Source organism: Squalius cephalus (genome assembly GCF_949319135.1).
Source record: "Squalius cephalus genome assembly, chromosome: 22".
Lineage (NCBI taxonomy): Eukaryota > Metazoa > Chordata > Actinopteri > Cypriniformes > Leuciscidae > Squalius > Squalius cephalus.
This window is the reverse complement of record NC_137143.1, coordinates 2,057,917-2,071,662: the sequence shown is the minus strand read 5'-3', so window position 1 is coordinate 2,071,662 and position 13,746 is coordinate 2,057,917. Positions and strand designations below refer to the sequence as shown.

The 13,746-nt window shown below is 39.5% G+C and overlaps 1 protein-coding gene across 1 annotated transcript in view; it reads right to left on the bottom strand.

Annotated features, from left to right (window-relative positions):
• LOC307150143 (uncharacterized protein) overlaps positions 1–11,293 on the bottom strand; it is a gene marked incomplete at its 5' end in the record, with an annotated part of 28,352 nt that extends 17,059 nt beyond the window's left edge. Inside the window, 4 exons of the mRNA XM_079856998.1 lie at positions 104–268; positions 3,393–3,482; positions 10,358–10,496; positions 11,115–11,293. Of these exons, the coding sequence (XP_079713124.1) occupies positions 104–268; positions 3,393–3,482; positions 10,358–10,496; positions 11,115–11,293 (573 nt within the window). The remainder of the gene's footprint in view (positions 1–103; positions 269–3,392; positions 3,483–10,357; positions 10,497–11,114) is intronic.
• Positions 11,294–13,746: the final 2,453 nt, after the last annotated feature.

Here is a 13,746-nt window from a genome sequence, read left to right as displayed (position 1 = left end):
TGCGGGACAAGGGGTGAAAATGCTGTGCGGTAGCTGCTACAACCAAAGACAGTAAAAGAAAGGGTACAACGCAAAGCGGGACGGGTGGTGATTGCTTTCTTACCCTCGTCGTAGCAATGTCTTCTGGGCTTCTCTGAGGCGGTGGTTGTGGTCTCAGTCCAGGCATCTCTGAAGCGCCCACAGGTTGTACAGTCTGAGCAAGACTCACACATGTCAGGAGCCTGAGCTTGGGCAATGTATTGCTTTGCATTCTCTGATCTTTACGAATCTTTACAATAGAAAAAGAGAGAAAGGTTACAAGAGTACAGATGCTACACACAAAAGAAAAACTTAGTCCACAATTTACAAGCAGTAGATATTTCATATTTCATATTTCATAAGCATAAGAAAATACTTTAATACAATGCTTAACATATGAACGCAGGCTTAATGTTAATATTGACCGATGATGATAGTTGAAAAAACACATTCATGACGATGTAGGGTGACCACCATCAAACACACCAAATGTGGGAAGATTTTAAGCTTGTGTGGGACAATGTGGGACATGTTACCAACACTAAAACAACCTGAAACTGTTATATAATGTCTATATAACTCAAGAAAAACATTTGTATTCTGCCTTTCAGCTGATAAAAGTTATTTGTTCTTTAGTCCCTTCCAGAAAACACCATTACATCACAGTGTAACATAACATGTCTTTATTTTACATGTCATTTAAATTCAACATCACTGAGCCCAAAGTCCAACTAAAATCCAACAATATAAACAATGAACAAATAAAATATAAAACAACATGAAATTAGATCATTGACAGTCTTATATATTAAGAATATATTAAACCAAAAACTCATATTTTTTAGAAAGGATGTGAATTAAAACAACCACAGCAGGCAACAAGTTGATCAATTCTGTTAAATTAACATTTTAATTGACCGAATTATCCATTTGTTTTCTGACAGGGAAAACATGATGGAACAATCACCGGTCCACAATTTGACTGACAGCTGTCACAACCATTTAGTGACTGTGTTCCTTTCATCACGGCCGGATGAAAACGCTAAATTATCCAAATTGACAGAGTGTATTAAAGATATAAAAGATTGGATGACGCGTAATTTTCTTTTATTAAATCCAGACAAGACAGAGGTAAAACTTATCGGTTAAAAAAACCGCCCATAAAACCTCTCACAATACAACTTTAACATAGTAGGATGTCCTGTTACTTTATCCTCTACAGTAAAAGACCTGGGTGTTATACTAGACTGCAACCTGTCTTTTGAAAATCATATTTCATATGTTACAAGAACAGCCTTTTTCCACCTTAGAAACATTGCTAAGCTACGTAACATGCTATCAGTTTCTGACGCAGAAAAGTTAGTTCATGCATTCATGACCTCGAGACTAGATTACTGTAATGCTTTATTAGCCGGTTGTCCTGCATCCTCAATAAACAAGATACAGTTAGTCCAAAATGCCGCCGCTAGAGTTCTAACTAGATCAAGAAAATTTGACCATATAGCACCAATTTTATCATCACTACATTGGTTACCTATTTAGTCCCGTATTAATTACAAGGTATTGCTACTGACTTATAAAGCCCTAAATGGCTTAGCTCCAGTCTATTTAACCGATCTTCTATCGCCCTACAATCCATCGCGCTCTTTAAGATCACTAAATTCGAGGCTTTTGGTCATACCTAGGATATCCAGATCCACCAAAGGAGGGAGAGCATTTTCACATTTAGCTCCAAAACTCTGGAATAGTCTTCCGGATACTGTTCGTTGCTCAGACTCGCTCTCCCAGTTTAAAACTAGATTAAAGACGCATCTCTTCAGCCAGGCATATAATATTCTTAATCTTACAGTTCAAACTACAATCCGGCCTCTAGTTCATAGACGCCAGAGGAGAACTGGCCCCCGACTGAGCCTGGGTTCTCCCAAGGTTTTTTTTTTTTTCTCCATTAGGTCACCTGATGGAGTTTTTCGGTTCCTTGCCACTGTTGCCTTTGGCTTGCTCAGTTGGGGATATTTTGGGAATATTTAATTTAATTTTATCAATCAATAAATTTCACTAGAAACAAACCTTGTTGTATTATTTTAATTTAATCAGAGCCGGACAGTAACGGAGTACATTTACTTGAGTATAGTACTTAAGTACAATTTTGAGGGATCTGTACTTTACTCGAGTATCATTTTTGGGGAGTACTCATGACTTTACTCAAGTACATTTGAGAGGCAAATATTGTACTCTTTACTCCACTACATTTCTATCCATAACTGTGAGTACCCGTTACTTCTAAAAAAAAAAAAAAAGGAAAAAAGAAACATCTCGGAAACCCTCAATTTGTTGTTTCGCTCTCAAATGTGATTGGATTGTGCAGGCGCCACTGATTGGGACAGCCTATCAGCAATCACCTTCAGCTTTCCGCCAAAGTCAACTCCATGATCAGATTTAGATAAGAGACGAAACCATGGACGAAACAATGGATGAAGGTCCATCCCGGGAGTATTTTTTTTCCCAGGATGGTAGGGGAAGACTCATTAGGGAATATTCATTAGGGAAGTTATCCCTGATTGGTCTAAACCCCAGTGACGAGTAGGTTTAGGGGTGGGGTTAGGGGTAGGTCATCAGACCAATCAGGGATGACTTCCCTAATGAATATTCATGAGTCTTCCCCTACCATCCTGGGGAAAAAAATATCGCATCCCGAACCCGTGGCCCCACCTCGCCAGACTATTTCAATTTTCTGAACAAGTTAATGATAGTTTTCGCTTCAAGTGTTTGCTGTGTTTACCAATGTAAGCACTGTGGCAGTAGTAATGCAATATTTAGAAAATGTACTCTTGTACTCTTGATACTCAAGTACTTTTAAAAACAAGTACTTTAGTACTTTGACTTAAGTAGACATCTGACTGTAGTACTTTTACTTGTACTTGAGTAAAATTTAGCAAGGGGTATCTGTACTTTTACTCAAGTAATGAAGCTGTGTACTCTGTCCGCCTCTGAATTTAATACTGTGAAGCTGCTTTGATACAATCTGTATTGTGAAAAGCGCTATACAAATATACTTGACTTGACTTGACTTTCTTTTCAACCATTGGATAGGGTTTAAAAAACGGATGTTGTATTTGTACTTCTGTTAAATATAGGTGAAAAGCTACGCCGCAAAAATAATAAATAAAATGCTTTCTTTAAAAGGCATAAGAAAGCACGCACGTTTTCTTAATATGATAATTAAAAAACAATAGACTGATGAAAATGCAGGACATTTTCTCAACAAGCGACGTGCGGGACAAGGGGTGAAAATGCTGTGCAGTAGCTGCTACAACCAAAGACAGTAAAAGAAAGGGTACAACGCAAAGCGGGACGGGTGGTGATTGCTTTCTTACCCTCGTCGTAGCAATGCCTTCTGGGCTTCTCTGAGGCGGTGGTTGTGGTCTCAGTCCAGGCATCTCTGAAGCGCCCACAGGTTGTGCAGTCTGAGCAAGACTCACACATGCCAGGGGCCCGAGCTTGGGAAATGTATTGCTATCAATTTTCTGATCTAAAATACTACGTTGATCCAAAATCCTATTGGTAAACTCTTATGATCTGTAACCGTACACAGATCAGCTCTAATGTGCAATTCAACTGTTAAGTTCAGTGACGTGTCCAATAGAATGCATAACGATGACGTCACACAGAAGCGCTTCAGTGCTCAGAAAGATTATTCAGAAGATTATTTTGATTTAAAAATTGAAAAGAGAGAATGACCTGTGTTTATGGTCACCACAAGCATTGTCCATGAGAGCAATGTAGATGAGGCTACTTGTAATACCTATTTTGTGTATATTTTTAGTAAAAAATATATGTATTTTACACTCGCAAAATACAATACATTTTTTTTGCCTTCATTAAACTGTAAGAGCATCGACCACAAGTTTCTGCAAAGAGTATAGAAGTACTACTCTTTGACGGCCCTAACTAACTAAAGCCTATTGTATTATTCTGTCACGTATGAAAGTTGAGTCCAAAAATCATTCAGTTAAACTGACATTCTCTCACCGACGACGTCGTTGTTGTTTTTTTCTATTACATCTTTTTTTGATTCCGACTGATCTAAACTCCCGTTGATCGTGTCTCCCGCGATCCCCATTTAGCGAAGCTGTACGAACAAGCCAGATGAATTCAGAAAATGAGTTTCTCGTTAAATGTTTTGCCATAGAAAACCATTATAAAGAAAAAGCCTAACTAACCATTTAGCGCTTTGAGTCAGTCTGTCTGTCAATAAGGAATAAAATATTATATAAATAATGACATAAATAGTAAATAAATATGAAATGTCTAAATCAAATACTAAAAAAGAACGCCTGATAACATGAAAATGACTTTAAACGTTGAATATATTAAATGTTGAATGTCAAAATAACTGTCTGATGTTGAATTACAAAATAAAAGTTATCAATTATTTACCTTTTTTATCTATTCGGATCCGATTCAGATCGACATAATTTTCAGGGTTTTCACGACGCGTCATCAGACCGGAAGTCGCCATGTTGGAGGCACTCCGCATCACAACAAAGCACAGGCACTGAAGTATATCCCGAACGTCGTCAAGGAAAATGGTTAATTATTGCCGTGTTTCAGGTTGTACCAATAGGACAGATCTAGAAAAACATTTTAAATATTATCGACTTCCAAAAGTTATTAAAAACCAGGGAGAGGAATGCCAGAAATTATCAGAGGAAAGGAGGCGCTTGTGGTTGGCAAAGCTCAACCAAGATCTACGAGGGAAAAATCTGGACAACATCCGAATTTGTTCGGCACATTTCTTGTCAGGTATTGTGAAATGTTGATTGCAGCGGCTCATAACATTTTCTATTGTAATGATAATACTATTTTTAATAGTAAATAGTAAAAACAATTATTGCTTTTATTGTTTTTACTGTGTGCTTATTTTACTGTAAAGCACTTTGGTAGGACACTGGCTATTTTAAATTTGCTATATAAATAAAGCTGACATTTACATAATATTATTCATATCAAGCTACTGCATGTGGCATTAATGACTCAATATGTTATTCTTATCGTTCTTAAAATCTAGAGCTAAAATGTGCTGTATTTCTCAGTATATTCCAGGTAAAAAGTCTGACCTTTACCAAAAGGATGACCCAGATTGCGTGCCATCTGTTGGACTGACAGGTCAGCAAGGAGGTTCACCTCAGTCAACCAAAGAAACAGGGTGTTACGGATCAACTGGGGATCATGTTAACTGGGGACGCGCGCGTGCACGCAGATAGTTTTACCTGGATTTCCAGCAGATGTTGAACGGTGACAGATTCGTCACAGCGAATCTTTCACTGAGCAGATTTAAAAGCTTTCCACGTTATTGGTAAATGTTTGTATCATATTAGGACACTGTTGTTTACTCTGTCGCTGCTCTGCTGAATGTTTCAGACGCATTTAAGGGAAGTTTTAATGTGTTTTAATTTCACGACACAGACCACGCCCACATTATTTTGTTACTCGTTTCAATGAAATTGAATGTCTGATGACAACTGTTAGTACATTAAATAAATTATGCTATTGACATTGTGTCTTTGCAGTGCATGTATATTCGCAGATTATTGTTATGATGCCAATTTGTGGCTTAATTTAAATTGAGCAGCAATACTGCTGTGGTAAAAGGGATGTCAAGCATTTATTTATTATTTATTTTAATGTTACTGAGGAATGAGTTAAAGCATAAAGCATACAGTAGGCTACACTCCATAAATGTTCCTAAGTGTTGAAAATTGAGAAGCCATAGTTTATGGATCCAGTGAATTACCCACAGCATTTATTCAGGGGAATGTTCAACAAACATATTCATTAGCTAACAGGTATTAAAGTAAAAAAAAAAAAAAAAGGAAAAATATAGGCAAATGTGCATGCATGCAGGACAGCTGTATTTGCCAACAGTGGAAGATCTGACCACACAGTCCCACCTTCCAGATTCTGAACATTAAATCTAAAGAAGGGAGAACAAACTATAGACTTAAGTTACATGTTTATGAAGAACAGTTACTTGTTTTGCAATGTATATGTATACATTTGTCTTACCCATTGGCCAGTTTGGCCTTCATACCTATGCTGCTCTCCATCTAATGTAATCATGTTATATTAGTAAATAAATGTCACAGTTGTATTATCTTTTTAAGAACAATTTAACACACCATCACCCTTCATTGTGAAATTTTCACATCTCCTCTTTATATAATCACGCTCCTTTCTTGAGCAGCAATCAGGATATTGGTTATCCTGCAAAGTTTTTGATTTGTCTAACTTTAATTGCATCCATTTGCTGTGGCACTATATGGCCTAACAACAATGACACTTAATTTATAGACCTTTTAATCTGTTCCTAATGGTTAGCAGACAACAATAATGAAAGCACATGATGTGATGGATAACAAGTAAAGAGAATATGTTAATGAGATTCATGGTACCAGTCAAATGAAGAGAACTGGCATAATTTAAATTTATATTACATAAAAAGATTGTGTCATATTCTTTTGTTAAAGAGGTCAGCAAAAAAGTAAACAATAAAGCATTTCCTATTGTTTTAGAGAGGGTCAAGCTATTCGTGTGAGGTGACAAATGATTAAGAGGTTGGTGACAGTAGGCCTATAAGAATATTAGCCATAGAGAATATCAGTATATATTTGTAATAATTCATTATCACTATATCATATATTTTGCTTATTTCAGTAATACAATTTGTGGTTGCCTTTAAGGTGGACTTTAATCACTAAAGACAAAGTGTTTTCTACATGTCCAATACAAGACATATACACAACATTCAAGTTCATGCTCCAACTGAGCATAATAATGTACATTTACACATTTGGCAGACACTTCTATCCAAAGTGACTTACATCACATTTCAAAGTACACCTTCACATTTATCAGTTCTTGCTTTTCCTGGGAATCGAACCCATGACTTTGGCGTTGTAAGCACCAACGCTCTACTGTTTGAGCTACAGGAAAGCTCAACACAATGTGTAATTTAATATTTTTTGTTTTATAAATCTGTTGAAAATGTTACAAGTTCCTGAGATAATTAACTTCATGACCCTACATGTAAGCATTGCTGCTTTATGTCCAGGGAAAAGGATACAGAGGTGTCAGAGCTGGTTGTACAGAAAAGAGATCTTAATATAATCAGCAGAGTAAAATAAGCTGATAAGTGTTTTTAAATAAAAAAAAATAGATCCATTATACAATTAGGCTATATGCAGATCAATAAATGCAACTTGAAAAAAATGTAAATGACTTTGAAATTTATGTTTCTTTTAGGTAGCCTAGCTACTTTAATTTATCTACTGTCTGTTGTTATTTGTGATTAGAACTCATGACAACACACTACAGAAAATATGATACACTAATGTTAAGAAGATTCTTACACGTCTTCTGAAGTGCACTGACAAGTCTGTTCATCCAATGAAACCGAATGCCCCATGTTAAAATAGGCGTGGTTTCTGAGCTTGACACTTAAGTATGTTAAACTTATTTGAAATTGCGTCAAATACGCAGGAATATACACTTCAAAAACAAATCGCTTTATTATGCATACCAGTGTGTATACAACTGGTGAAACATACGTTTTTAATCATGGATCCGTGAAAAATGACTGCGACGAATCTGTAGCCGTCTAACATCTGCTGGAAATCCAGGTAAAACTATCTGCGTGCACGCGCGTTCCCCAGTTAACATGATCCCCAGTTGATCCGTAACAAGGGAACTCACGCTACAAGCGTCGCATGAACCGAACCCAGCAGAGACTGAAGGCTGAAGCTGCTGCTGAGACTGATGATGACCCCACCACAAGTGATTATATCAGCAATAATTTTTGCTGCACAGGGACTCAAACTGAATTGACTGGTGATGCCATTGAGGCTATGACCACTAAACTTCAAAGTCTTAGAACTGAAAACATTCAGTTGAGCTCTGACGTTGCACATGTGTCCACTTCCTATGACCAAAGTGCCTTTGTTGACAAGGATGAAAAGGTTTTATTTTTCACTGGCCTACCTACATACCAGCAGTGGCGGTTCTACATTGAATCACACCCTGGGCGAGACCCCCTTCGAGCGCGTCAAGACTAAACCAATTCACCTTGGTGGTGGTGACCAAGTAATCGTTTTGTATTACCCATTTTTATTAGCCATTCAGACAATTCAGAAAAACAAAAATGTGCAGGAAATATAGAGGCCTGTATTTATAATATTATGAATGAAATGTGCGTTATTTGGAAGAAAGTCGAGGTGTGACTTACTTAGATAACTATATGGATCCCCCCCCCCCGTTCCATTTGGAAGAGACCCAGAGGTGAACTGTCATCCGCGCCCGCGCCTCCGCGCCCCCTCCCCTTTCCCCTTCTCAAACAAACAGCTTCTGTGCACGGCATCTTCTCAGCAAGCAGGGGCGCCTGCAGCTGCAGGGGGCGCAAATTTGCCAATTTCCCACACAGTGAAATGATAGATAATAGAAAACCGCTTCGCGGCGCAAATTATTATTTATTTTTTTTCTGCTCGTGCCGGCGGCGGCGCCCCCCCCAAAAATGCCGCCCCGGGCGATTGCCCGGTTCGCCCGTGCCAAAAACCGCTACTGCATACCAGATACTGTTAGTACTCTTCACATTCCTTAGTCCCCACCTCCCTGTGAGGAAGTCACTTGATAAGTTTAAGCAGTTGATGCTGACATTGATGCGTCTTAGGCTTAATGTTTCCACAACCTTCCTGTCATATGCATTCAACGTGTCAATAGCCACTGCTTCAAGGATGGTCACTGATGTCATGTTTATTCGCATGAAGCCACTTATCATATGGCCAGAAAGAGATCAATTGCAAAAAAACATGCCAATGCAATTCAGGAAACATTTTGGGAAAAAATGGGTGACCTTTTTATAGAAAGTCCGTCTAACCTTATAGTCAGAGCAGAAACATGGTCTTCCTACAAGCACCATAACACAGTTAAATTCTTGATTGGTATTACACCCCAGGGCACAGTCTCCTACATTTTAAATGCATGGGGAGGAAGAGCAAGTGACAAATACATAACTGAAAACTGTGTTTTTTTGGACAACATACTTCCTGGTGATCTAGTTCTTGCTGACCGTGGCTTTAATATTCAGGCCACTTTAGGTTGTAGAATGGCTCATGTACAAATTCCATCCTTCACTTGTGGAAAGTCACAGTTAGCTCCTGTTGACTTAGAAACCACAAGGAACATTGCCCACGTCAGGATTCCTGTAGAGCGTGTGATTGGTTGTGTGCGCCAGAAATATACTATTTTGGGCGGAATATTGCCAATTGATTTCTTGATGTGCAAAGATAGTGATGGGTATTGTACCATAGATAAGATTGGACTTGTCTGTTGTGCTCTGGTGAACTTTTGTCCATCAGTAGTTGATTTTGACTAAAGTATATTTTTATATGCACTTTGCCAATAAAAATATAAATTAATCTATGTCTGGACTTAAATGATCTATAAATGATTGTTAATTTACAGTCATTGTCATTGTTTTGTTCTGGACGACAACACACAGCATATCACTATCATCAGAACACAGATTTATTAAAGGAAAAACACACTTTTATCAGAACACTTATAAACTTTACACTACTATAAATTACACATTATAATATATAGTGCAATACACTAACTGTAAACACAATTTTGTATGTAACTTGAGTATAACTTTTTTTTCTCAGCATAGCTTTACAAAAATCTCACCAACTTGAAATCAAATGCCAAAAATATTTAAAGGACATGTCACATTTTCAAAAAAGGTGCACAATTCTAAATGAATTAAATATAATTTAACCTACATTAAAACAAAGTGCATGAAGTGCAAAACTTCACAGCAGCCAACTAAAAAAAAGTTGTATTTTTTGTTTTGTCTCTTTCCTTTTTTTGGCAGAGACTGGGGTAGCTTTTGGCACTGTGGGCAATACCATTTTCTTACCAATCTTAACATTAATGCACGAGTAGTGAAACCACTTAATATGACATTTTGCATTATCACATAGAATCATCTTTCCAAACTCAACCTGGCCACAGAAACACCAGGTTTTTTCTTGGTCACTGGCACTTGCAGCACAATCAGAGCCATGTGATTCAGCTGAGGCAAATATTCCAGGTTGTGAGGACACAGTGGCCATGGTAGATGAAAGCCTTGTGTAAAACTTGCCAACTAACTCTGGCATAATGGCTGTGTAGAAAATGTTCTTGCTTTTCTGGCATATCATAACTCTTCATCAAATAAAATTTGCTCAACATGCAAATCCTTTTCTGTCCAAACAACAAAATAGGCAGATTCCAGTTTGCACACCCCAAGTTGAGTTTGCACCTGGTAGAAATACTGGTGGTTTCGGTTAAGTGTCAGTTTCCCTTCACTGTCCTTCTCCAAGTAAGATACACTCTCTAACTTGTCACTTTTCACACAGAATGGACATTTCACTTCAATTACACTGACACCACAACAATCACAAGAAACAAAGTCATCGGGAGAAGCACCCAAGAATGGCACACTTGGATTTATGAAGAAACCTGTGTCGTGTACTTTCACATTTTCATGAGATTCCTTATGTACATCTATAAACATGTCACGTGCTAATTTCTCATGATTACATCCCCAGGTAGTGGCTTTTGATGTGAATTTGTATGACTCAGGATAGCACACACTTTTGATGAAGCTTTGTGATGGTTGTTTTGGATCAGAGCAAAATGCAGTTTTCATTTTAGATGCTGTAATTCGACCAGCACGAAATCGAAACCACAGTTTTTTGAGGGCCGTATCCTGGAACGCCGCTGTAAACAGACTGGTCTAACTGTTCACAATCTTGCATTCCGCGACCATCAAAAGGCTTATTTTAAGTCCTTGAAGGGTGCACGCTCAAAATTTTATTCCAATCTCATCAATAAGAACACTGGAAATTCTAAACAGCTTTTTTCTACAGTAAACAATCTCCTGAAGCCGAAATCATCTGTATCCACTGAAACCACAGTGGAGCGATGCAACAGCTTCATTGACTTTTTTAGATTTAAAGTCAATAACATCCGCTCTTCAATATCTGGCTCTCCTTCACTGTCTCCACCATCCTCCAACCCACTGTCCGGTGGATTGACAATCCTTCCGTACTTTACCGAGGTTCAGCAGAGCCATGTTGAGGAAACCATCAATAAAATGAAGCCGTCCGCCTGCATCTTGGATCCCATCCCCGACTATTTTGCTCAAGTCACTCATTCCCAGTGTCAGCCCGATCATCACTGAGTTTATTAATCTCTCACTAAAAACAGGCGTTGTCCCTCCTGCCCTTAAAGCTGCTGTCATTCGTCCGATACTTAAGAAACCAACCCTAGACCCAGAGGTCCTGGGAAATTACAGGCCAATCTCTCAGGCGTCTTTAACTGAAGGGTAGGCATATATAAGCTTGATAGCTTCAGCCTACTCTTTTTCAATCTAATAGTGTGTGGTTTTTTGGGGTGTCAGATTGTAAATGTGCATATATGATAGAATAAAATACTATGAAACTAACTCAGATAGTGTACAGTGTAGATAGCAAACTGGGGGTCTTTGAAATGAAAAAAAAACAAAACGATTGAGAGTCACTTGGCTAGCCCTTGAGTATCGCAATGATATCATACAGTTAAGGTTATGTTGATTAAAGACGTTATTGCATTACTTACTTTGGCCTTCACAACACAACGGTCGTTGATAACTTGGTACTGCGTCTCCCTCAGCCATCCACACACGGTACACCATCTGGTTATAGGCCTCCAAACCTTTGTAGGATTTAAGGTCTTCCGCTGTGTATGGGCTCGGCGAGAAAACCAGGTAGTTGACTATATCGGGATATGCAACTGAAGGAAGAATCACCGGGTCGTCACGGATCCAAGAAGAGGGAGCTAACTTGTAGGGATCTGCACCATCAATAAATCGTAATTTCTCAAAATATCGTGCCTTTTCTTGTGGTCCTAGTCCTTCCCTATATGCCTTTGCATCTTGGACGCGTTTTGATGAGCTTTTCTGTTGTTTAGACATGGCTACATTCACTTAAAGTATCCAAAGCGCATAGAACTCCATTGTACTCCGTTCAGTTGTTTACACCGTGTGCCTCCACAATGGCCGCGCATCCGGGTTACCGCCCAGAACGTGACGTCAGTGAAAACCCTCTATTCGGATCCGATTCAGATCGACATAATTTTCACACAGCCCGCTTTCACAAGAATTGATACACTTCAGAGTGTCACTCGCACAATGTCACTTATGTATAATTTCATAAAGCCCTCTAAAAACTCACACAAAAGCTGTTTTGTCGATCAATTCAGATTGGTATAAAAAGAAAACGTACTAGGTTACTTACGTAACCTCGGTTCCCTTAGAGATAAGGGAACGAGTACTGCGCTCTGGTACTGCGTTGCAAACGCTGTGGGGAAATCAACACTCGATTACTAACGTAACCTCGGTTCTCTCTAGAGAGGGAACGAGTGTTGCGTAAGTTAAGTTACGCTACAGGAAAAACTCCTTTTCTCGAGAATACTGAAGCAAGAAATTTATCCTTAATTTTCCAAAATGTAAAACGCATTTGCTGCAGCAGGCAGACATAGGCGAGGCAGCTCGTGCGCCCATTGGCTGCTCTGCAGCAACTGCTGCAACCTATCAGTGCGTCTTGGCATGACTCCAGCGCCAGTGGGAAGCCTTCCCGCGCTACGTCATGACCCGTCAAAATGGGTGTGGCCTAAGCCTATAAATACCCATCACCCAGGTTACACAACAATTTCAGTCGACTAGAAGCAAAACCACAATTCAGCACAAGCATGGCTGGTTACGCAACAGTCGTTCCCTCTCTAGAGAGAACCGAGGTTACGTTAGAAACCGAGTGTCATTCTCTTACGAGAGTACACTCGTGTTGTGTAAGTTTAGCTTACTCGACGGGAACAGCATGTAAAAGGCGGTGCGTGCGGAATTCCAACACTAATGTCCCAAGGGCAGTATGCCCGGGGCTCATGTAAAGTGGAATAAACACGAAGCGGCAGAACGGGGAGGGACGACTCGGTAATGTGAGATAGGTGCGCACACCTACAGTTAAGGCAGTACATCAACCTTGAAACTGCATAAGCCCACAGGACGTTGCAGCATATCAACAGTCTAATCAAACTGAGTTGGGTAGACAATGTTAATATGGTATAATCAGACGGAGAACAGCCTGGCCTGTAAGGCGGGCACTTCTAGGTTATAAAACCTTACAAATGTAGGTCAGTGAGGCCCAGCCTGCTGCCATACAAATGTCATGAAGTGAGACCCCACTTGTCCATGCCCACGACAAGGCCATGCCTCTAGTCAAGTGGGCTCTAACCCCCAAGGGGCAATCCAGGCCCTTGGACGCATAAGCTGACGCGATAGCGTCCACTATCCATCTGGAAAGGGTCTGTTTCGAGATGGCTAGCCCTTAGACGCGGCCACCAAACGAAACGAAAAGCTGCTCCGTTTGCCTAAAGGCAGCAGAGCGCTGCACATAAATCCTTAAAGTCCTTACTGGGCAGAGGAAGTTAACCCCAGCCTCACTGTCGGACGCAGGGAGGGCCGAAAGGGAAATAACTTGCGCTCTAAACGGAGTCGCAAGCACCTTCGGGACATAACCATGCCTTGGTTTGAGAATGACCTTAGAGTCATTAGGCCCAAATTCCAGGCACGTAGTGCTCACTGAGAGCGCGTGC